General features: G+C 46.3%; 1 protein-coding gene across 1 annotated transcript; it reads left to right on the forward strand.

The window, feature by feature from the left end:
* Positions 1-2,364: 2,364 nt before the first annotated feature.
* Positions 2,365-25,135, forward strand: LOC144497836 (RING finger protein 225-like). The gene is made up of 2 exons (XM_078219277.1): positions 2,365-2,606; positions 24,006-25,135. Exons 1-2 carry the CDS (start codon positions 2,564-2,566, stop codon positions 24,656-24,658), a joined length of 696 nt encoding a protein of 231 aa, XP_078075403.1. The 5' UTR covers positions 2,365-2,563; the 3' UTR covers positions 24,659-25,135.
* Positions 25,136-26,044: the final 909 nt, after the last annotated feature.

Raw genomic sequence — 26,044 nt, forward strand, 5'->3', positions numbered from 1 at the left:
ACACCATTATGCCACTACATCTGTGGTCACCTCTACTTCTAGATTCCCCCACAAGAGGAAACATCCTCTCCACTTCTCACCCATCAAGACCCCTTGGGATCTTTGATAAAAGCAAATTACTGCGGATGCTGGAATCTGAAATAATAAACAGAAAATGCTCGAAAATCTCGGCAGGTCTGACAGCCTCTGTGGAGAGAGAACAGAGACAACGCTTCAAGTCTGGATGACCCTTCATCAAATGCCTCAGGATCTTTTATGTTTTGATCAAGTGGCCTCTTACTCGTCTAAACTCCAGCAGATACAAGCCTATCCCCTGTCCAGCCTTTCCTCACAAGACAACCCAACCATTATGGTTTGATATTGAAGAAGGGGCGCAGAGAGGCATCTTGGAAAAATATTTATCCCTCAAAATAATAGAATAGAACAATAGAATCCCTGCAGTGCAGAAGGAGGCCATTTGGCCCATTGTGTCTGTAGCAACCACAATCCCACTCTGGCCCTATCCCTGCAACCCCATGTATTTGTCCTGTTAATCCCCCTGACACTAAGGGGTAACTTAGCATGGCCAATCCACCTAACCCACCCATCATTAGAGTATGGGAGGAAACCTGAGCACCCAGAGGAAATGCATGGAGACAACGTGCAAACTCCACGCAGACAGTCTTTAAGTTTAAGTTTATTTATTAGCGTCACAAGTAGGCTTACATTAACACTGCATTGAAATTACTGTGAAAATCCCCTGGTCGCTACACTCTGGTGCCTGTTTAGGTAGAGGGAGAATTTAGCATGGCTGATTCACCTAACATTAGGTTAATATCGGGCATTGACCCAGATAGACACTGGAGTGTGGCGACTCGGGGAATTTCACAGTAACTTCACTGCAGTGTTAGTGTAAGCCTTACTTGTGACTAATAAATAATTTTTTTTTTAAACTTTAGCCAGCATGTCTTTCAGACTGTGGGAGGAAACCGGAGCACCCGGAAGAAACCCATGCAGACACGGGGAGAATGTGCAGACTTCACACAGTAACCCAAGGCCGGATTCAAACCCAGGTCCCTGGTACTGTGAGGCAGCAGTGCTAAACCACTGTGCCATCCAGATTATCTGGTCATTATCAGGATGCAGTTTCCGAGAGCTGGCTGTGTATAAATTGGTTGCTGCCTATCCGACATTACAACAGTGACCGCATTTCAAAAAAGTACTTTGTTGTCTGCAAAAGCACTTTGAGACATCGATGGGCTGAAGGGAGAAACACTGCAAAATCTTTCTTTTATTGTGTCCCAACCAGGGGAGGGGGTGGTTATACAGTTCTCGCACAATTTCCCTGATGTGCAGTCTCTGTGCTGTTAAGGGAGAATAGCAGCTCCGTCTCTCTGCTGTCCTCCTGCCCAATACTATCAGGTATGTCTCTTCACTATGTGAGTTCCCTCTCCAGTTGCCCATCCCCCTGTCCCCTCCGACAGTACCTGAGCTGGGCTTGTAGCTTCCTGGCAGCCAGCCAGCGTGCATTCTGTGCGCCAGAGGCAACAGGTGGAACAGGCTGGACCAGCTCACAGGCATTCTGGGTGTGAGGAGCCAAGCCACATGCCTTTAGTTCAACCGGCTTCTCAGAGGCAAGTCAACCGGCTCATCAGAACGGCCTCCTAAGCGGTGCGGAACGCCCCGTGAACACATCCTTGTTACCTGATCCTGGGTGGAATAAGGGCAGAGCCGCTGCGTGGCTTTAATCCGAGAAATTGTACTCTGAGAATCAACGGGAACCAAGTCTGTCATATCGTCTGCCCCGACACCGGGTTACTGAGACACAGCTCCAATGCGGGGTTACTGAGAAACAGCGGACACAGGTTCCCGACACTGAGACAGCAGGACAGAGCTCCAACTCTGGGTTACAGAGACACAGGACAGAGCTCCAACACTGGGTTACACAGACACAGGACAGAGCTCCAACACTGGGTTACAGAGACACAGGACAGAGCTCCAACTCTGGGTTGCTGAGACACAGGACAGAGCTCCAACACTGGGTTACAAAGACACAGTAGGACAGAGCTCCAACACTGGGTTACAAAGACACAGTAGGACAGAGCTCCAACACTGGGTTACAGAGACACAGGACAGAGCTCCAACACTGGGTTACAAAGACACAGTAGGACAGAGCTCCAACTCTGGGTTACAGAGACACAGGACAGAACTCCAACTCTGGGTTACAAAGACACAGTAGGACAGAGCTCCAACTCTGGGTTACAGAGACACAGGACAGAACTCCAACTCTGGGTTGCTGAGACTTACAGGACAGAGCTCCAACACGGTTACAGAGACACAGGACAGAACTCCAATTCTGGGTGCTGAGACACAACAGGACAGAGCTCCAACACTGGGTTACTGAGACAGAAGAAGAGCCCCAGCACTGGGTTACTAAGAAACAGCAGCTACAACACTGGGTCACTGAGAGAGAGAGGAAGCAAGTCAGCAGCCTCTGGAATACCGACGGGCCAGTTCCGAATGTGCCCCCCGCATCGCAGAAACAGGCGGTCAAGAGAAGCTGGAAGCGAGTACAGGCGAGGAGATGGAAAATAATTGCACAGCCACTAGCTCAGAGACAGCAGCAGGTGAGCGGGACATCTGGGCGCAACGTGCAGTAACAGCAACAGACAAAAATAGTTTTCAATTAGGATAGGAACTGCCGGAGGACAATCCGAAAGAGAGACAGTCAGAAGATAAGCAGGTAATTTGCTGGCTTGCAAAATGAGCATTTTCAGGGTTAGCTGCAGGCACTCAGCACAAGAACTGTCACCGATTGCCCCAGATATAAATTACTTCCAGCAGTGACAGTTGATATAAATTACTTCTCGCAGTGACAGTTGAAACAAAAGGAGGAACTGGGAGCAAAAAGAAGGCAGTGAACCAGGAGATAGAGAGCACGTCCCAAGTGTTACCTGTTTAATAATCACTTTGTCCCAGTTGTTTCATGGAGCCCAGTGCGTGAATGTGTTGCGATTTTGGGATGTGGGGAAAGTGGTCTCTGGGGGGGATAACACCCAGTTGGGAAGGAGAGCGGTTTTTAATTTTTGCTTTACCAAATTCGTAACAGTGCATTACCGACCAGTTCAAATGTATCAATGTCTTAAGAATACTGTGGGAGTACCTACACCACATGGACTGCAACAGTTCAAGAAGGTGCCTGGCCATCCCCATTGCCGACTCAAAGACAATTGATATTCAATGGCATTACCGTCGCTGAATCCCGCACTATCAACATTCTAGGGGTTACCATTGACCAAAAACTGAACTGGACTAGCCATATAAATACTGTGGCTACAACAGCAGGTCAAACGCTAGGAATCCTGCGAGGAGTAACTCACCTCCTGAATTCCCACAGCCTGCCCCCTGTCTGCAATGCACAGTAAGAAGTCTCACAACACCAGGTTAAAGTCCAACAGGTTTATTTGGTAGCAAATACCATAAGCTTTCGGAGCTTGCTGCTCCTTCGTCAGATGGAGTGGTCTCTGTTCTCCAACAGTGCACAGACACAGAAATCAAATTACAGAATATTAATTAGAATGCAAATCTCTACAGCCAGCCAGGTCTTAAAAGGTACAGACAATGTGGGTGGAGGGAACATTAAACACAGGTTAAAGAGATGTGTATTGTCTCCAGACAGAACAGCTGGTGAGATTCTGCAAGACCAGGGGCAAGCTGTGGGGGTTACTGATAATGTGACATAAATCCAACATCCCGGTTTAGGCCGTCCTCATGTGTGCGGAACTTGGCTATCGCTAGCCCCTGGTCTTGCATAATCTCACCAGCTGTTCTGTCTGGAGACAATACACATCTCTTTAACCTGTGTTTAATGTTCCCTCCAACCACATTATCTGTACCTTTAAGACCTGGCTGGCTGTAGAGATTTGCATTCTAATCAGTATTCTGTAACTTGATTTCTGTGTCTGTGCACTGTTGGAGAACAGAGACCACTCCATCTGACGAAGGAGCAGCAAACTCCGAAAGCTTATGGTATTTGCTACCAAATAAACCTGTTGGACTTTAACCTGGTGTTGTGAGACTTCTTACTGTGCTTACCCCAGTCCAACGCCGGCATCTCCACATCATGACTGCAATGCACAGTCAGGAATGTGATGGGATACTCTCCACTTTCCTGGATGAGTGCAGCTCCAACAACACTCCAGAAACCCAACACCATCCAGAATAAAGTAGCCCCACTGGAGTGGCACCCCATCGACAAACATTCAATCCCCCCACCACCCACCAAGGAACAGTGGCAGCAGCGTGCACCATCTACAAGATGTGCTGCAGGAACCCATAAAGCCTTCTTATACAACACCTCCCAAAACCACAACCATCTCGAAATTCAAGGGCAGCAGATACCTGGGAACACCACCACCTGGAGGTTCCCCTCCAAATCACTCACCATCCTGACTTGGGAAAAATATTGTTGTTCCTTCACTGTATTCCTTCGCGGGGTCAAAATCATGGATGTCCATCCCTAACAGGACTGTGGGTGTATCTACACCACATGAACTGCAGCGGTTAAAGAAGGCAGCTTACCACCACCTTCTCAAGGGGCAATTAGGATGGACAATAAATACTGGCCCGAGCCAGCGATGCACACATCCCGTAAAATACAAAAATATACTTAACTTGCAATATAATTGGATGCCTTTCAATACAATATGAAGTGCCTGACTACAATTATAGATTATATTTGCAACATATTCATGTCTGTTATGGTTCAGGTCAGAAACTCCAAAGTGTTTTATGGAGGCCGCCTGGGTCATAAATTTTGTATCTTGAATTTGGCTAGGATAAGCATGATAGGCTTCACTTCAGGTATGATTCAAATGACCCATTAGGGAGCTTTTATTAAACAAAGTTTATTTTAAGAATATAGTCAACATGTACAGTAAGAAATTTAGCTAGAACTTTTAGAACATAGAACATTACAGCGCAGTACAGGCCCTTCGGCCCTCGATGTTGCGCTGACCAGCGAAACCAATCTAAAGCCCATCTAACCGACACTATTCCAATATCATCCATATGTTTATCCAATGACCATTTAAATGCCCTTAATGTTGGCGAGTCCACTACTGCTGCAGGCAGGGCATTCCACGTCCTTACTACTCTGAATGAAGAAACTACCTCTGACATCTGTCCTATATCTATCACCCCTCAATTTAAAGCTATGTCCCCTTGTGCTAGCTATCACCATCCGAGGAAAAAGGCTCTCACTATCCACCCTATCTAATCCTCTGATCATCTTGTATGCCTCTATTAAGTCACCTCTTAACCTTCTTCTCTCTAACGAAAACAACCTCAATTCCCTCAGCCTTTCCTCATAAGACCTTCCCACCATACCAGGCAACATCCTAGTAAATCTCCTCTGCACCCTTTCCAATGCTTCCATATCCTTCCTATAATGCGGTGACCAGAACTGTACGTAATACTCCAAGTGCGGTCGCACCAGAGTTTTGTACAGCTGCAACATGACCTCCTGGCTCCGAAACTCAATCCCTCTACAAATAAAAGCTAACACACCGTACGCCTTCTTAACAACCCTATCAACCTAGGTGCCAATTTTCAGGGATCTATGCACATGGACACCGAGATCCCCCTGTTCATCCACACTGCCAAGTATCTTACCACTAGCCCAGTACTCTGTAATCCTGTTACTCCTTCCAAAGTGAATCACCTCACACTTTTCCGCATTGAACTCCATTTGCCACCTCTCAGCCCAGCACTGCAGCTTATCTATGTCCCTCTGTAACCTGCAACAACCTTCTGCACTGTCCACAACTCCACCGACTTTAGTGTCATCTGCAAATTTACTAACTCATCCTTCTACGCCCTCATCTAGGTCATTTATAAAAATGACAAACAGCAGTGGCCCCAAAACAGATCCTTGCGGTACACCACTAGTAACTGAACTCCAGGATGAACATTTCCCATCAACCACCACCCTCTGTCTTCTTACAGCTAGCCAATTTCTGATCCAAACCACTAAATCACCCTTAATCCCATGCCTCCGTATCTTCTGCAATAGCTTACCGTGGGGAACCTTATCAAACGCTTTACTAAAATCCATATACACCACATCAACTGCTTTACCCTCATCCACCTCTTTGGTCACCTTTTATCGATTTTATCGATTACAAACAAAAATGAAACAACCACAATAGTGTAAAACTCTTAATGAATATATATATAAGCTGTCCCAATCAAACCAACCTCCATAAACAACCCTTTAAACAGGTTCAACACCACATAGACCAAGGCTCACGTGATACTGGGATTGAGGCTGTTAGTTGAATTCTGCAGTCAAATGTGCTTGAGACTCAGAACAGTTCGAAGACAAGACAGCTTCCCAAAATGACAGAGAGACTCTGATCCAGCCCCCAGCAATAGCAGAATTTCACTCTTCAGGAAATCAAGGTCCTTGTTTTCTGCTAACCAACAGAAGTTTCAAAATGACGGAGAGAGAGGACAAACACTTCTTTTTAGCTTGCTATCCTTTCTAAAACCCAACCCTGCAGCTCCAAACTGAAAAAAAACTGTCCAAAAACAGATGACCGTCCTCCTAACAATGCAGGATCGTAAAAATAATCCCAGAGTAAACACAAACAACCCCATTTAAGCCACTTAAGTCTCAATAAAAGGACATTTCCAGTCAAGCTGGCAACAATGACATCACGGAAGCTATGAGATCTGCAGAAATCGTGTTTTTAAAAAAAACTTTCTTAAAGGTACACTAACATCACATGTCAAACATACTTCCTGAACAGTTTTACACGGGTTCTCACCCCTCCACCTACCACAATAGGAGGACCTTAGACAGTGGCCTTTCCCCTGGGGGTCCTTCCCCAAAAGACAAACCAGCAAAATGTGGGAAATGACTGGTACTGGTCCAAACTGGAGTTCCACTTTCGGGTGTACAAGACCAGTTCAGGCAAGGACCAGTCATTTCCCAAGTTTTATGACATTCTTTGTCCTTCTGGGAGAGTGATCTCTTGCTCCTGATTTGCTTCCTCTGAAGGTCAGTTCTCGGGGAAAACATATGTCAAATTAATGTCAAATTCCCCCTTTCTACCTATGCCCCTAAATGCCATTAAAATCTAAAATAAACTATCTTTTTCTTCAATATATTCAGTGATTTGGCCTCCACAGCCTTCTGTGGCAGAGAATTCCACAGAATTCCACCCTTTGAGTGAAAATGAATATCCCCCCATCTCAGTCCTAAATGGTCTACCCCATATCCAGAGACTGTGCCCCCTGGTTCTAGATTCCACAAACAGGGAAAACATCCTCCCTGCATCTAGTCTGTCCAGCCTGTTAGGTTTGGCGGCACAGCGGCACAATGGTTTGCAATGCTGCCTCACAGAGCAAGGGACCCGGGTTCAAATCTGACCTCAGGTGACTGTGTGGATTTTGAACATTCTCCCCGTGTCTGCATGGATTTCTTCTGGGTGCTCCGACTTCCTCCCACAGTCCAAAGATGTGCAGGTTAGGAGCATTGAATATGATAAATTGTCCCTTAGTGTCAGGGGGACCTGCTAGGGTAAATACATGGGGTTATGGGGATAGGGTCTGGGTGGGATTGTGGTTGGTGCAGACTCGATGGGCTGAATGGCTTCCTTCTGCATTGTAGGGATTCTATGAATTGAATATATTTCAAGGAAGACTTGCATTTGTGTAGGGGCTCACAGAACCCAGGGACATTCCAATGTTTGGCAGTTCAATGCAGTATTGTATTTATCATGTTGCAATGAAGGAAATGTAGGTTCATTCGGGAAAGTGATTTGGTTGGAATGGAAAAATCCCAGGAAGTTCTACACTTCCTGCATGAAGCAAAATTTATTGATTCATCCTAACTTGCTGTTCTCCTATGGGATGGAGAAAGTTCAGAGAGTCAATAGAGGAGTTCAGAGAAACTGTGGAAGAGTGAGTAATCAGGGGATACAGACTGAGGCTGATTGGTGAAAGAGCCAGAGGTCACATGGGGAAGTACGTACTCCACGGCCATCCATTCTGATGCTTTATTCTTCCTCATTCTTCGTTGCTCACCCTGAATTGCCCTTGAACTGAGTGGCCTTTTTTCCCTCTAAGGAATGTAGACTTTGCCAACTAGGCCAGCATTCATTGCCCATCCCTAATTGTCCCTTGAGAAGTTGGTGGTGAGCTGCCTTCTTCAACTGCTGCAATCCCTGAGGAATAGATACACCGACAATGCTGTTCTTTTCCTTTATTCATTTATGGAATATGGGCATCATGGCTGGCCAACATTTATTGCCCATCCCTAGTTGTCCTTGAACTGAGTGGTTTGCTAGGCAATTTCAGACATTGCTGTGGCTCTAGAGTCACATGTAGGCCAGACTGGGTAAGGACGGCAGGTTTCCTCCACTAAAGAACATTAGTGAACCAGATGGGATTTTCCAACAATCGACAATGGTTTCCTGATTGTGAGTCGAATCTTAATTCCAGATTTTTTTTCTTGAATTCAAATTCCACCACCTGCCGTGGCAGGATTCAAACCTGTTTCCAGAATATTAGTTTCTGGATTAGTAGTCAAGCGATAATACCACTAGGCCAGGATTTTGACCCAGCAACAGTGAAGGAACAACTGATATATTTCCAAGTCAGAATGGTGAGAGACCTGAAGGAGAAGCTGGAGGTGTTGGTGTGGCCATGCATCCAATGCCTTCGTCCTTCTAGACGGTAGCAGTCATGGGTGTGGAAGATGCTATCTGAGGAGTCTTGGTGAGCTCTTTGGTGGGTTTCATCATGTGACTTGCCCCCATGTTCCAGCCATTAGTTGGCCAAAACACCCATCCTTGGAAAGTAAAAATACCCGTTACCCAATTGGATGATGCCTGACTGTCAGCCAGAGGGCCTTTCGTGACTGCCCCCTACCCCCCTCCCTCCCTGCCCCAATCCCATTTTAAATCTTTTCCTTTCTGGTGAAAAGAAATTTTCAAAGAAAATGACAAAGAAAAGCATTTGTAAAACTTTCCCCGAAGTTTTCTTTCTCCGAGGCTGAGCACAGCAGTGTCCTGGAGATGGATCCTCAATTCTTGGAGACTCCAGGCCAGTCCTGGTTGGATGGCAACCCTAGCAGGGGACAATCTCAAAATTTGCAGATGGCACAAAACTTGAATGTACTGTGAGACCTGAAGAAGATGAAGCTTTAAGAGAGCATAAACTGGGCCGCTGGAATGGTTTTAAAGTTTATTTATTCATATAACAAGTAGGCTTACATTAACACTGCAATGAAGTTACTGTGAAAATCCCCTCGTCGCACTCCGGGCACCTGGTTGGGTACACAGAGAGAATTTAGCATGGCCAATGCACCTAACCAGCACGTGTTTCGGACTGTGGGAGGAAACCGGAGCACCCGGAGGAAACCCACGCAGACACGGGGAGAACGTGCAGACTCCACACAGACAGTGACCCAAGCCAGAATCGAACCCAGGTCCCTTGCGCTGCGAGGCAGCAGTGCTAACCACTCTGCCACCATGCCACCCCAATGGACAGACATGTGACAGATAAAAATGATTACATGGAGACGTGAATTGATACCCTTTGGTCGAAAGATCAAGGAGAATTGACATAAGATAATAGGCACAAGTCTGAAGGGGGGAGCAGGAGCAGAGGATTTGGGAGGGAGGAGCTGTGGTAAATGCGCACAAATTGTTGAAGGTGGCAGTGCAGGTTGAGAAAGTAGTTAAAAAGACTTGCAGGAGCCTGGCATTTATCAACAGAGTACCATAAAGAAAAGGGATGTGACAACTTTTTACAACATTCAGCTTCAGCCAAAACTGGAGTATAGCGTAAAATTTGATGCATTTCATCTAAGGAAGGATATGAAGTGATACGGACAGGAGGTGGTGAGGAGGTGGGGATCAGTTCAAACCACACTGATTTTTCTCCCAACGCCTGTCATAAAAAGTTATTCTGAATTGCTTGTTTGTTTTTTTAAGAATGAGTGGTGACATATTTCCTAACCATTCGTTTTTTTTTGTGTGTGTGATCCGATTTCTACTAACAGCCCACAGCAGACTGGAGTTAGGATTATCTCAAAGACTCAGACTCCACAGCTTCCTGGGATAAATAATTCTAAAGATTCACCACTCTTTGAGAGAAGAAATCTTCCCCAAATCTGTCTTAAATCAGCACCCCCTTATTCTGTGACTATGCCCCCTAGTCCTACACTCTCCCATGAGTGGAAACATCCTCCAACATTTACCCTGTCTAATCCCCTAAGAATTTGATATGTTTCTATCAAATCATCCCTCATTCTTCTCAACTCCAAGGAGTACAAACCTAACCTATCCAATCTTTCCTCATATGCCAGTCCCTCCATTCCTGGGATCACCCTCGTAAACTGCTTCTGCACTGCCTCCAATGATATATCTTTCCTTAAATAAGGAGAACAAAACTGCACAAGTATTCTAAATGTGGCTTCACTAGTACAAGGTACTAGACTGAATCGGCTGTATTATACTGACACTGCTGTACTGTATTTGCTGTATCATGCTGCCCACACTACCGGAAGGACGTGGAGGCTTTAGAGAGAGTGCAGAGGAGGTCTACCAGGATGTTGCCTGATATGGAAGGGCTTAGCTATGAGGAGAGATTGGGTAAACTGGGGTTGTTCTCACTGGAAAGACGGAGGATGAGGGGTGACCTAATAGAGGTGTATAAAATTATGAAAGGCATAGATAGGGTGAACGGTGGGAAGCTTTTTCCCAGATCGGTGGTGACGTTCACGAGATGTCATAGGTTCAAGGTGAGGGGGGGGAGGTTTAACACGGATATCAGAAGGATGTATTTTACACAGAGGGTGGTGGGGGCCTGGAATGTGCTGCCGGGCAAGGTGGTGGAGGCGGACACACTGGGAACGTTTAAGACTTATCTTGATAGCCACATGAACGGAGTGGGAATGGAGGGATACAAAAGAATGGTCTAGTTTGGACCAGGGAGCGGCGTGGGCTTGGAGGGCCGAAGGGCCTGTTCCTGTGCTGTATTGTTCTTTGTTCTTATATCAACTGTGTCACACTGATATTACTGTACTGTATTAGTTGTGTCAGACATACATGTGCTGTATTTTATCGGCTGGACCACACCAACAGTCATACACTCCTCCACCAGCTGTATTGCTAATCCTGTGCTGCATCAGCTGTGAATCAGATTAGCAAAGCCAGATTGGAAGATGAGTTCACAGAGTGCACTCGGGTGGATTTCTTAGAGCAGTATGTTCTAGTTAAAGCCTTAGTTCAAACATGGACAAAAGATCCGAACTCCAGAGGTGAGAGTGTGGCATCAAGGGGACCGAGCAAAACTGGGCTCAATGGGAATCAGGAGAAAAGTCTCCACTGCTTGGAGTCATACCTGACACAAAGGAAGATGGTTGTGATGGTTGGAGGTCAATCATTTCAGATCCAGGACGTCACTGCAGGAGTTCCTCAGGATAGTGCCCTCAGCTCAACCATCTTTAGCTGCTTCATCAAGGGCGGCACGGTGGCACAGTGGTTAGCTTTGTGGAGTCAGTACATGAGTTACTCACAGCAGGATTCCTAGTCCCTAATCTGCTCTTGTAGCCAAGGTATTTATATGGCCAGTCCCCTTGACTTTCAATGGCATTACCATCACTGAATTCCCCACTATCAACATCTTGGGGGTTACCATTGACCAGAAACTGAACTGGACTATCCATATAAATATTGTGGCTACAAGAGCAGATTAGAGACTAGGAATCCTGCAGCAAGTAACTCACCTCCTGACTCCCCAAAGCCTGTCCACCATCTACAAGGAACAAGTCAGGAGTGTGATGGAATGCTCTCCACTTGCCTTGATGTGTGCAGTGCCAACAACATTCAAAAAGCTTGACACCATCCAGGACAAAACAGCCCACTTGTTTGGCACCCAATCCACAAACATTGGATCCCTCCACTGACTCACATTGGCAACCATGTGCACCATATACAAGATGCACTGCAGGAACTCACCAATGTTCCTTCGGCAGCACCTTCCAAACCCACGACCACTAACATCTAGAAGGACAAGGGCAGCATATACCTGGGAACACTACCACCTTGAAGTTTCCCTCCAAGTGACTCACTCGTGATTAGAAATATATCAGCCGTTCCTTCACTGTCACCGGTCAAAATCTCTGGAACTCTCTGTCTAACAGCACTATGGGTGTACCTACACCACATGGATTGCAGCTCAGCACTCCCTTCTCAAGGACAATGACAGATGGACAATGAATAGATGGCCAGCAAAGCCCATATCCCAATCAGTGAGCAAGCTATTTTAGACCTGGTAATGTGCAATGAAGCAGGATTTTGACCTTATAGTGAAGGAGCTTCTAGGCAACAATGATCTTAACATGATATAATTTCACATTCAGTTTGAGACTGAGAAATGTGGGTTTAAAACTTGTATCTTAAATGTTAACAAGGAAAATTAGAAGGGTATGAGGACAGAGTTGGCTGAAGTGAACTGGGAAAACTAAATTAAAGATAGGACAGTAGAAAAGCAGTGGCAGGCATTTAAGGAGATATTTTGCCACTCAGTAAATGTACATTCCATTTAGAAAGAATGAGAAGGATGCACCATGTGTGGATAACTAAGGAAGTTAAGGATACTATCAAATTGAAAGAAAAACGTTGAATTCTGTGAAGATTTATGGTAGGTCAGAAGATCAGACAGATTTTAGAAACCAGCAAATAATAACTAAAAGAAAGAAGGAAGGAGAAATGATTTTTTATGTATGCATTTGTGGGACATGGGGATCGCTGGCTGGCCAGCATTTATTGCCCATCCCTAGTTGCCCTTGAAACTGAGTGGCTTGCTAGGCCACTTCAAAGGGCAGTTGAGAGTCAACCATATTGATGTGGCTCTGGAGTCTCATGTAGGCCAGACCGGGTAAGGATGGCAGATTTCCTTCCCTAAAGGACATTAGTGAACCAGATAGGTTTTTCCGACAATCAACGGTGGTTTCATCGTTATCAGTAGATTCTTAATTCCAGATATTTTTTATTCAGTTCAAATTCCACCATCTCCCATTGCGGGATTCAAACTCGGGTCCCTAGAAAGTTAGTTGAGTTTCTGGATTAATAAAATTCTGCAATAATACCACTAGGTTATCACCTTCCCTTAGCATGAGAGAAAGCGAGCTCGACATATAAAGGAAACAATTGCAAGATTTCTTACAAGCATTTAAAAAGTAGAACTGTAACCAAAGTGAGAGTTAAGAAAGGGTGAGACTGAGGAATTAATAATGGGAAATGGCAGAAGTATTTTGCATCTGTAGAAGACACAAAAAAAATCCCAAGAACATTTGAATATCAAGAGGTAATAGGGAGGGAGAAACTTAAATCAATCATTATCACTAAGGAAAGATTACTGGGAAAATGATCAGAACTAAAGTTCAGTACAGTAAAATCCTGAGATTCTGGAAAGGCCCCTGAGGATTTAAAATCACAAATGTAACGCCTCTATTCAAGAAAGTTGGGAGACAGAAAGTAGACAACTATAGGCCAGCTAGCCTAACATCTGTCAGAGAAAATGCAAGAATCCATTATTAGGGAGAAAATAGCAGGACATTTAGAAACTTATACGAGGAGACAGTCAACATGGTTTTGTGAAAGGGAAATCATGTTTGATTGACTCTGTGAGGAAGTAACAAATAAGATGGATAAAGGGGAACCCATGATGTAGATTGGATTCCCAAGAGGCATTTGACAGGGTGCCACATCAAATGTTACTCTACAAGATAAGAGTTCATGGTATCGGGGGTAACACATTGGCATGGATTCTATCTCTTACTCAGTACATTCTGCACCCTCTCATTTCCTTCTCTATGAATGGTATGCTTTGTCTGTGTAGCGCACAAGAAACAATACTTTTCAGTGTATATTAATACATGTGACAATAATAAACCAAATGGATAGAAGATTGGTTAGCTAACAGGAAGCAAAGAGCACTGATAAATGAGTCATTCTTGGGTTGGCAAGTTATAACCAGTGGGATACCACAGGGATCAGTGTTGGGAGCTCAAGTATTTACATTTTTGCATCAATGACTTGGGATCGAATGGGTGTACGATTGCTAAATTTGCTGATGACACAAAGGTAGATAAAGCGCCTGCAAAGGGATTTAGACAGGTGAAGTGAGTGGGCAAAAGTACAGCAGATGGAGATATAATTCATGAAATTATAAACTTGTCCACTTTGGCAGAAAGAACAAAATAAAGCAGCATATTATTTAAGTAGAGAAACTGCATAACTCTGAAGTTACAAGGAATCTGGGTGTCCTGGTATATGAATCACAAGTTCATATGCAGGTACAACAAGTGATTCGGAAGGCAAGTGGAATGTTGACTTTAATTGCAAGAGGGATGGGGAGTAAAAGTAGGGAGGTGTGGCTGTTATTGTACAGAGCATGGTGAGACCACATCCTGTACAGTTTGGTCTTGTTACTTAAGGAGGGACTGACTTCCATTGGAAGCAGCTCAGAGAATGTTCACCATTTAAAAATCAGTCGTCTCTCATTTAAAGCTGTGATGAGCATAAATTACTCCGAGAATTTGATTAATGTGTGGAATTCTCCTCCACAGAGAGCAGTGGAGGCTGTGACTCATGGGATATGGTCACGGTTAAGTTAGATAGATTTTTCATCGACACGGGAGTTGAGGGTTATTGGGGGCAAACAGGAAAATGGAGTTCAGGCCACAATCAGATCAGCAATGATCTTATGGTGTGGCAGAGTAGGTTCGAGGGTTGTATATTCTACTCCTGCTCTTAAATGTTGTGTTCTTGTGACAGTCACTACCAGTGACAGTATTGAACTGAATCAGTATATCACACTGACTGTATTGTACTGTGTTAGGGTGTCACACTGACTGTACTGTACTAGTGCATTATCATAGAATCATAGAATCAAAGAATCCCTACAGTGCAGAAGAAGGCATTCGGCTCATCGAGTCTGCACCGACAACAATCCGACCCAAGCCCTATCCCCAGAGCCCCACCTATTTACCCCGCTAATCCCTCTAACCTACGCATCCTGGTACACTAAGGGGCAATTTCGCATGGCCAATCAACCTAACCCGCACATTTTTGGACTGTGAGAGGAAACCGGAGCTCCACAGAAACCCATGCAGACATGGGGAGAACGTGCAAACTCCACACAGACAGTGACCCAGCCGGGAATTGAACCCAGGTCCCTGGAGCTGTGAGGTAGCAGTGCTAACCACTGCGCCACCATTCCACTCATATTACACTATGCTATACTGTATCACACTGACTACTGTATCAGTGTATCTCACTGACTGTCGTGTGCTGTATCACACTGATTGTACTGTGTTAGTGTATCACTGACTGTATATCACACTGATTGTACTGTATCAGTGTATTACACTGACTATACTGTATCACACTGACTACTGTATCAGGATATTAAATTGACTGTGATGCACTAAATTAGTATATCACACTGACTGTAGTGCACTGTATCACACTGACTGTACTATAGGGTATCAGCGTTTGGTACTGACTGTACTGAATCAGTGTATCACACTGTACTGTATCAGTGTATGGCACTGACACTACTATATTGTACAGTCTTGTCATACCAACAGAACTGTGCTGGGACAGGAGTTGTACATCAGGATGTGAATTGCCACTGTCCCCTTTCACAAGAATGTGTTAATTTAACTTTGAAACCCATCTCACATTTCTAATTTGCTTCAGGCTTGCAGCATCTCTCAAGTTTAACTCTCATCAAATATGTGGTCCTTAATTTTGCAGTTGAATGCGTGTTAAATGCCAGGACATTGCAACAAATAAGGGACTGTTAAACAACGAGACTCTGTTCATTACTCTTTTGTTAAGGTCTGTTTAATTGAACTATCCCTTTCAGGTCACAGGTCTGTGCGCTGTAACTAAGCACACCATTGGGATCAGTCAGTTTTCAGTTGCCGAGGCTCTGAGAGCTACCTGTAAGTCAGTGGCATGTGGCCAGGAGAAAAGCAGTGTGAAATGAAACCCTTCCCTCTCCTTTTATTTCATGCGGTTCCGACATTTTGATGTTTACTGGAACATTCAGAAACTGTCATAAAAGTCAGTGCCTCTTTCCCATTGACGTACAGGAAACTGGAAGAAAGACAGTGACCGTGCACTCTGTAAATTACCAACAGCTCATAAATTCTTGTTCCAAAATACCCATTGTCTGTCCAGACTGCTCGGGAAGTCTGATTCAAACCCTGCTGCCAACAGGGACAGTGACCGTGCACATACAGAAATCCCAATACCAGCGTAGGCAGTGGATGTAGGGCGATGTGGATCCTGAGAACAGCAGGGAGAGTGACAGCGAGGGGACTCAGACGCTGACACCAGCAGAAACGGCGATGATTCACTGCCTGAAAGGATGGGAACCCTCACAACATTTACAAGGCATTTAGATTATTACTTGAATGTGTGTAAATTGAGAGAGGCAGATCGTCAGAGAGTGTCCTCGTGCGTCAGTCACTGGAAGTATGCATGCAGGTACAGCAGGCAACAAAGGAGGCAAATGGTATGTTGAACTTCATAGCGAGAGGATTTGATTATAGAGATAGAGATGTTTTGCTGCAATTGTAGAGGGCGTTGGTGAGGCCACACCTGGAGTATTATGTGCAGTTTTGGTGTCCTTATCTGAGGAAGGATGTCCTTGCTATAGAGGGAGTGCAGTAAAGGTTTACCAGGCTGATCCCTGGGATGGCAGGACTGTCATATGAGGAGAGACTAAGTCAGTTAGGATTATATTCACTGGAGTTTAGAAGAATGCGAGGGGATCTCATAGAAACTTATAACGTTATAACAGGGTTAGACAGGGTAGATTCAGAAAAAGTGTTCCTGACGGCGGGGGAATCCAGAACTAGGGGTCATAGTTTGAGGATAAGGGGTAATCCTTCTAAGACAGAGGTGAGGAGAAATTTCTTCACCCAGAGAGTGGTGAATGTGTCGAATTCATTACCACAGAAAGTAGTTGAGGCCAAAATATTGTGTGATTTCAAGAAGAAACTAGATATAGTTCTTTGGGCTAAAGGGATATGGGGGGGAGGGGGGATCAGGATATTGAATTTGATGATCAGCCATGATCAAAATGAATGGCGGATCAGGCTTGAAGGGCCGAATGGCCTATTCCTGCTTCTATTTTCTATGTTTCTATGAGCACTTGAAATACCATAGCATACAAGGCTGCAGACCAACTGCTGGGAAATGGGGCCAAAATAGATGGAACAGATAGCACAGACAAGATGGGCCAAAGGGCCTCTCTCAGTGCTGTAAAGCCATACAACTATGATTCAGAGCCTGGTACCAGCAGAAACAATAATGATTGGGACAGGCTGTTATTCAGACCCTGATACTATCGGGAACAGCGACAGTGGGGTGATCAGATGATGCTCAGAGTCTGTCTGTAGGGTGTAATTTTGCAACAGTATGTGGGTGCCTCTTGTATCACTTACAGTGTAAGCTCTCCGGGACTCTTGGGGGTGGGGGGGTGGGGGGGGCAGTCCTGGTTAAGATTCTCTTTCAGTGAGTCTTGATGGACTGAATGGCGTCCTTCTGCACTGTAGGGATTCTATGGTTCTTCTATGGTAAATAGCCAAGCAAGCCATTCAGTTCAAGGGGCAATTAGGAATGGGTAACAAATGCAGGCCCAGTCTGCAACTCCCACATCCCCTGAAAGGATAAATTGAAAACAAAAAACCTATGGGTTGGCACAAGGCAACTTGGGCATCTCCATTCCAAGCATGACTCAAATGCAGTTGACTCTTAGCGTCCTTACCAAGAATGCCTCAGAATGCCTTGGGCAAACGTGGTGTGGTTGACTATCAAATGTCTGGCATTCCACCCAGTTGCACAAACAATGACTTCTTAGAAAGTTCCACCATCTTCTCAGCAAAACTCAAACATTTCAATGATTTCTGGTCGGGCAAGGTCTGGGAGCAGCTTTGATCTTAAATTTATTCTGTATTTGCGTGCACAATACAGAACCTTCCTTTTTAGAATCATTGTTTCATATTTACTTTCACCCACCTGCATAACACCAAGATTCAACAAATCTTAAAGCACAGAAACATAAAAATGAACCCCAATACCTTCTCCTGGCCTGTAAATAGTAAGCGGGTAGTAACTTTTCTTTCTTCTTTTTCATGGGATGTGGGCATTACTGGCAATGCCAGCATTTATTGCCCATCCCTAATTTCCCCTGTACTGCGTGGCTTGCCAGGCCATTTCAGAGGGGCAGTTAAGAGTCAGCCACATTGCTGTGGCTCTGGAGTCACATGTCGGCCAGACCGGGTAAGGACGGCACATTTCCTTCTCTAAAAGATATTAGTGAACCAGATGTGTTTTTATGACCATCGATGATAGTTTAATGGTCACCATTACTGAGACTAGCTTACCATTCCAGATTTATTAACTGAATTCAAGTTCTACCGTGGTGGAATTTGAACCCATGTCCCCAGAGCATTAGCCTGGGTCACTGCTGGATTGCAAATACCACGACACCACCACCTTCTTCCATATTAAGAGGTGGTCTGTATCTTATCATGGACAAAGATGGTGGTATCTCCTTCAAGGTGCACGACAAGGCTAGAATACTAAGGAGTACTTTGTGACAGTGTTTACTAAGATCATAGAATCCTGCAGTGCAGACGGAGGCCATTCAGCCCATCAAGTCTGCACCAACCATAATCCCACTCGGGCCCCATCCCCACAACCTCATGCACTTACCCTAGCTAGTTCCCCTGACACTAAGGGCAATTTAACATGGCCAATCCACCTAACCCTCATCTCTGCACTGTGGGAGGAAACCGGAGCACCTGGAGGAAACCCACACAGATCTGGGGAGAATGTGCAAACGCCACACAGACAGTGACCCAAGCCAGGAATCCAACCCAGGTCCCTGGCGCTGTGAGGCAGCAATGTTAACCACTGTGCCACTGTGCTGCCCCAGGAAGGGGATTCTGTGGAAGTGGAGATGGCTAAGGTAATGGATGTGGCGAAAATTAAATGGGAAGGATGTACCGGGAAGGCTGGCTTTGCTTAGAGTGGATAAGGTTGTCAAAGAAATTGAGAGTGATGCACAGAAGAGTCCACCATCACCTTCCAACCTCCCCTCAATATGGAGGAAATGTCAGAAGATTGGAGAATAGTAAATATGATATCTTAACTCAAGAAAGGGGAGAACGGCCGTCCTAGTAACAACAGGTTGGTCAGTTTAACATCGGTGGGTGGGCAAGGTTTAGAAGCAGTAATCAGAGAGAAAACAGTCAAAGCACATTTGGAGAGGTTTGAGTTCATTAAGAAGAGCCAGCACAGAATTGTAAAAGGCAGAAAACCCTTCATTAAGGGTACCCCGGTTTCCTCCCACACTCTAAAAATGTGCAGGTTATGTGGATTGGCCATGCTCATTTGCCCCTTAGTGTCAGGGGCATTCGTGGGGTACATGTGTGGGGTTAAGAGGATAGGGTCTGGGTGGGATTGGTGTTGGTACAGACTCGATGAGCTGAATGGCCTCCTTCTGCACTGTAGGGATTCTATGATTCTATGAAAATTCTTGAAGAGAATGGGATGGATGTCTATATGAACTAAATGCCACATACAGGGCTAGTGAAAAAGATTGAAGCTCAGAGGATAGGAAGTTCACTGTCAGTTCGAATAAAACATTGACTGAAGAAAGAAAAACAACGAGTGATGGTAAACGGTTGTCTTTCAGGGCGATATTCCCCAAGGTTTAGTGCTGGGGGCACCACTTTCAGATGTACAGAAATGACAGCAGAGAGATCTGACATAGAAACATAGAAACATGGAAGATGGGAGCAGCAGGAGGCCATTTGGCCCTTCGAGCCTGCTCCACCATTCATTACGATCATGGCTGATCATCCAACTCAATAGCCTAATCCTGCTTTTTCCCCATAACCTTTGTTTCCATTTGCCCCAACTGCTATATCAGCCGCTTCTTAAATACATCCAATTAACAAAGAGAAGAATGATGGTAGAAAGAATAAGAAAGGCAATGGAGACTTAATGGCACAGTTCTCAAGGTTCACTGAGCTGTCGGGGGTGGTGTTCATATGCATAGATCTTTAAAGATGGCAGGGTACATTGAGAGAGCAGTCAGCCAAGTGTAATCTTTCTTTATTCGATCAAAAGATGTGTGAGTCGCTGGCTAGGCCAGTACTTATTCCGTTCCAATTCTCTTCCCACACCGAGTGGTGCACCAAGGCAGACTTATGACTGTTTCCGTCGCTAGTAATTCCCGGAGCAGGTTGCTAGTCTGTCTCCAGGGGCCACTCCACATCATGTCTCTCCCATTCTTACCACCAGCCATCGGTGTGTTTGGAAGGATTTTGCAGGTTGGCACATTCGACCTGTTTTGACCACGTTAGGAGCGCACCTTCCTTGGCTTTCAAGCACTGGGATGGGACTCAAACCGGGATCTTCTGGCTCAGAGGCAGGGATGCTACCCAGTGCGCCACAAGACCTCCCCAGCATTTATTCCCGATCCCTAATTGCCCCTGTGAAGGTGGTGGTGAGCTGCCTTCCTGAATCGCTGCAGTCCATCTGGTGTCGGAACACCCACAGTGCTGTTAAGAAGGGATATACAAGCAGGGGAGTTAATGATAAACCTTGATAAAGTTCCAGTTAGGCCACAATTAGAGTAATGCATCCAGTTCTGGTCACCACACTTTAGGAGGAGAGACGTACCCTTGAGAAGAGATTCACCAGAATTCACGGGACGAAGGATTTTAGCTACACAGTTAGGCTGAAGAGGCTGGGATTGTTTTCCTTGGATCAAAGGAGATTGAGTGGAGAATTAATAGAGGCGTAGATGAATATGATAGTTTAATTTCAAGCTTCATTCCCTAACTACCAACTCTGGCCGTCTCCCCGGCAACAGTCTGAGGTTAAACCAGTCTGTTCACAATCTTGGCATCGCATTTGATCCAGAGATGAGTATCCAATTTCATCTTTGTGCTCTATCTAAGACCACCTATTTCCACGTCAGTAACATCACTCGTCTTCATCCTGCCTCAGATGATCTGCTGCAGAAACCCTCATTAATATCTTTGTTACCTCTAAGCTTCTCAATTTCGATGGCCCCCTGGCTGATCTCCCACATTCAAACCTCTGAGAACATAAGGTCATCTAAAACTCTGCCTCCTGATTCACAGTCGCTCCCGCTATCATCCCTCTGCGTGCTAATTGACATTGAACACCTTGATTTTAAAATTCTCATCTTGTTTCAAATGGCCTTGTCCTTCCTTACCTCTGCAATCTCCTCCGGCCCCACAACCCTACAAGATATCTGCACTCCTCGAATTCTGGCCTCTTTTATTCATTCATCGGACATGGACTTCGCTGGCTAGGTCAGCATTTATTGCCCATCCCTGATTGCCCTCGAGAAGATGTGGTGAGCTGCCTTCTTGAAGCGCTGCAGTCCGTGTGGTGTAGGTATACCCACAGTGCTGTTAGAGAGGGAATTCCAGGGTTTTTACCCGGTGACAGTGAAGGAATAGAGATATGTTTCCAAGTCAGGATGGTTTGGAGGATAATTCCAGCTGGTGGTGTTCCCATGCATCTGCTGCCCTTGTCCTTCTAGATGGTAGTGGTCATAGTTTGGAAGGTGCTGCCTAAGGAGCCTTGGTGAGCTCCTGTAGTGCATCTTGTAGATGCTGCCACTGTGTCTGTGGTGGAGAGATTAAATGTTTGAGGAAGGGGTATCAATCATAGAATCCCTACAGTTCAGAAGGAGGCCATTCGGCCCATCGAGTCTGTACCGACCGCATCCCACCCAGGCCCTATTCCTGTAACCTCACGTATTTACCCTGCTAAACCCCCTGACACTAGCATCAATTTAGCATGGCCAATCAACCCAACCCGCACATCTTTTGGACTGTGGGAGGAAACTGGAGCACCGGAGGAAACCCACACAGACGCGGGGAGAAAGTGCAAACTCCACACAGACAGGCCGGAATTGAACCTGGATCCTTGGTGCTGTGAGGCAGCAGTGCTAACCACTGTGCCACCGTGCCGCCTATAATCAAGTGGGGCTGCTTTGTCCTGGATGGTGTTGAGCTTCTTGAGTGTTATTGGAGCTGCACACATCCAGAGTATTCCATTACACTCCTGACTTGTGTTTGTAAATGGTGGACAGGCTTTGGGGAGTCAGGAGATGAGTTACTCACTGCAGGATTCCTAACCTCTGACCTGCTCTGGGAGCCACAATATTTATATGGCTAGTCCAGTTCAATTTCTGGTCAATGGTAATCCCCAGGATGTTGATAGAGAACATTTCGGAAGAGGAGGAGGCCATTCAGCCCTGCTGAGCAGCTCTGTCGTTCAGTTAGATCATGGTTGATCTGTAGCTCAACTCTACTTGACTTGTTTCCATAACCCTTAATATCTTCATATAAAAAAATTCTACCAGTGTCAATCTTAAAGTGAATGCCCTGCTCCTCACTTCAAATTGTACCCCAATCTCAACAGCCTTATAGAGGATAGGGTCAGTAAAGCGAGGACATTGGGGTGATTGGAAAAAAGAGCCCATGGGGAAATGAGGAGAGGTTGTCCTTGATGTCTAGTCTGAGAGTGGCTGGTGGAAGCAGATTCAATAATTGCATTCAAAATGGAGTTGGAAGAACGGACAAAATAGCTGGGCCTAAGGGCCGGGGCAGTGTGACGAACTGGGACTTTCAAAGAGCTGGCAGAGGCCTGATGGGCTGAATGGTCGTCTCATCATGGCATCATTATGGCCCATCCTCTGTTGGGGGACCCAGTTGGTCCCATTCCCCCCCCACTGTATCCCTGCTGCCCCGCAAGTCTCTGCCCCTCAAGTGGCCATCCAATATCCTTTTGAAATCATCAATCACCTCCACCTCCATCAGCATTATAGGCAGCAGGTTCTAGGTCACGACTCTTTGCTGCTTTAAAACCAGCTGTCTGAATCTTTTGCCCAAAATCATAAATTGGTGTCCCCTCGCTTGTCTACTGTGAGCTCATGGAACCAGTGTTTCTTTGTCTACCTTACCTACAACAACAACAACAATGTACATTTTTGCAGCTCCTTTTGTGTAATGGGACATCCCGCATCACAGGAGAGCTTTAAAATAAAGTATGACACCTAGGGGAGGGACAGTTTAGTGGTATTATCGCTAGATTATTAATCCAGAAACTCAGCTAATGTTCTAGGGACCTAGGTTCGAATCCAGATGGTGGAATTTGAATTCAAAGAACAAAGAACAAAGAACAGTACAGCACAGGAAACAGGCCCTTCGGCCCTCCAAGCCTGTGCCGCTCCTTGGTCCAACTAGACCAATCGTTTGTATCCCTCCATTCCCAGGCTGCTCATGTTATTTTCCAGGTAAGTCATTCAATAAAAAAAATATCTGGAAACAAAATCTCTAATTATTACTGTGGAACCATTGTCGATTGTCGGAAATGAATGCTGGGCCAGCCAGCGACAATCGTATCCCATAAATTAATTTTAAAAAGATACATGGAAACACCACCACCTGGAGATTCCTCTCCAAGTCACTCACCATCCCAACTTGGAAATATATCACCGTTCCTTCACTGTCGCTGGGTCAAAATCCTGGAACTCCCTTCCTAACAGCACTGTGGGTGTACCTACACCACACGGACTGCAGCGGTTCAAGAAGTCAGCTCACTGCCACCTTCTCAAGGGGCAATTATCATCATTAGGCAGTGGTGGGTAAGGTGAGCTCAGGGTCACGGATGATGGAAGCTGGGAAATTGGACAGGAGGGCATCGGAATGGTCAGACCTGGAGGTAACAAAGCCCTGGGTGAGCAGATGAGCCGAGGCTGGGGTGGAGGTGGACGATTAAGGAATAAAGTTTTGTCTAGCCAGTGAAGCCACATTCCTTGAATGAATAAAGATCAAACATTCGACTGATCACTGCCCCAATATTTTTTCCACACAGATATCCCAACCATGGCGGAAAGCCCAGAGATCGCCACCGCGGACCCTCCGGTCACACCTTCCACCCACTCCGACCTCGAATGCATCATCTGCTTCAGCTCATTTGACAACGTCTTCAAGCTTCCCAAGCTGCTGAGCTGCGGCCACACCTTCTGCCTGGAGTGCTTGGCCCGGATCAACGTCTCCTCGGAGAATGTCAACTCAGTGGCGTGCCCCATGTGCCGGCACGCCTCCCCGCTGCCGTCGGGCAAGGGGCTACCAGCCCTGGACAACAACCAGGACATCCTGCAGCGCCTGCCCTCCGGCATGCAGAGCGTCCCGTCCATCCGCTTCAGCCGTGACAAGGGCAAGCTCTACACCAAGAGCCCGGAGCCCGGTTCCTTCCTCAAGCCCGTCCACCTCAGTAGCGTCAGCATGAGCCTGGATGTGGGCCAGCCGGCACCGCGCAGCGCCGACTCGGCGCCCCGACACCCCGAGTGGCTGCCCGTCCGCTCCAGCTGGTGCTACTATGTGGCCATCGGCTTCGTGCTGCTGTTCACCGTGGCCCTGGTCCTGTCGGGGATCTTCCTTTTCGTCATCATGCCCACCCGCCCCACCGGCGGCAATTTTGGCGGGAGGAACGCAACAGACATGCATTCGGAGGGCAATCCATAGGCCGCGGTACCTGGTCGCCTCTGCCTCCTGAACTCAGTGCCAATCACCCTCATAGAACTCAAGGCCCATTGACCCTGGCTGCTTTCTGGCTTCCTAACCCTTCATCCCATTCCACCTTCATCGTGTTCCAACATTCCTGGGCACCAGTGACTTTGTACAAACTCAATGTCGAGCACAGCTCAGACAGGGCTGCTGAGATGTCTGGAATCCTGTTTGGAGTCTCTGCAGCTCTAAGCCAACAGCACTGAGGACAAATCTGGACTTTTCTTCACTCTTTGTATTTATATCAAGCCCTTCCTTAACTGAGCAAAATATCCCAGTTGGGCGCTCCGCAGCTGCAATGATCAGACAAGAGCTGAGAGCGACTCACATAAAGACACAGGTAAACAAGTCCTTCCTCAAAGTGGAGAGGCGTGGAGCAGGGGGTGTGTGGGGAGGAAGATCAGTTTGGTGGGGAGGGACATCCCACAGATGGAGAAAGGGGTGAAAAGGCTATCAGGGAAGCAATTCCAGAGCTTGGGTTGTTGGCTGCTTGAAAGCTCCAGCCGCCAGTGGAAATCCCAATGAGCCAGACTCGGAGATGTGGAGTGGTCCCAACAAAGGGTCTTTGGGTTGCAGAGGAGGTTACAAGGACGGAAAGAGATGAGGACGTGAAGGGGGTTAAATTAACAAGGAAGGATGAGGACTTTCTTGCCTTGCCCGCACAGGGAACCGACGTAGGTCAGCAAGTACAGGGGCGGTGAGGGCAGTGGCGGGTAAGGTGAGCTCAGGGTCACGGATGGTGGAAGCTGGGACACTGGACAGGAGGGCATTTGGATGAGCAGATGAGCCGAGGCTAGAGTGGAGGCGGGCGATGACACAGAAGTGGAAGTGGGCAACCATGGTGACGGTGGGTGCGGCAATTGGAAAGTGAACTGAGAACCTGCAACATTTTAACCACCCAGTGAAGCCGAAACCCGAGTGGGCGCGAGGGTAAAGGGTAATCTTCTCGTCGTATTGACCGCTCACTCACTTGGGAAACCAGAGCCAGGATTCAAGATTCAGCGCAGACAGGACTTCACACTCTGGTTAGTCTTTGGATCACGCCATCAGCTTCCAATGCCCCTCGGGGCTAGGGAAATGTTTACATATCTTTGAATGTTATCAGGCATCCTCCCACTGCTGCACATTGACTCTTGTGGGACTCTCTCTCCAAGGAGGTTATGTGTTCATCGCCTGGTTTGAATGGGATTATTTCCTCGTGTTTGGGAGACCTGCTGGCACAGGTTTTGACACGGACTTTTGGTGGATCCGCTCTGTTGTAATTCCCTGAACCAGACCCAGCTAAGGTCAGTTGCTGAGGATTGGGTTGACATCCATATATTTTACCACGATGTAGAAACGATG

The sequence above is a fragment of the Mustelus asterias genome, chromosome 8 (assembly GCF_964213995.1).
Source record: "Mustelus asterias chromosome 8, sMusAst1.hap1.1, whole genome shotgun sequence".
Lineage (NCBI taxonomy): Eukaryota > Metazoa > Chordata > Chondrichthyes > Carcharhiniformes > Triakidae > Mustelus > Mustelus asterias.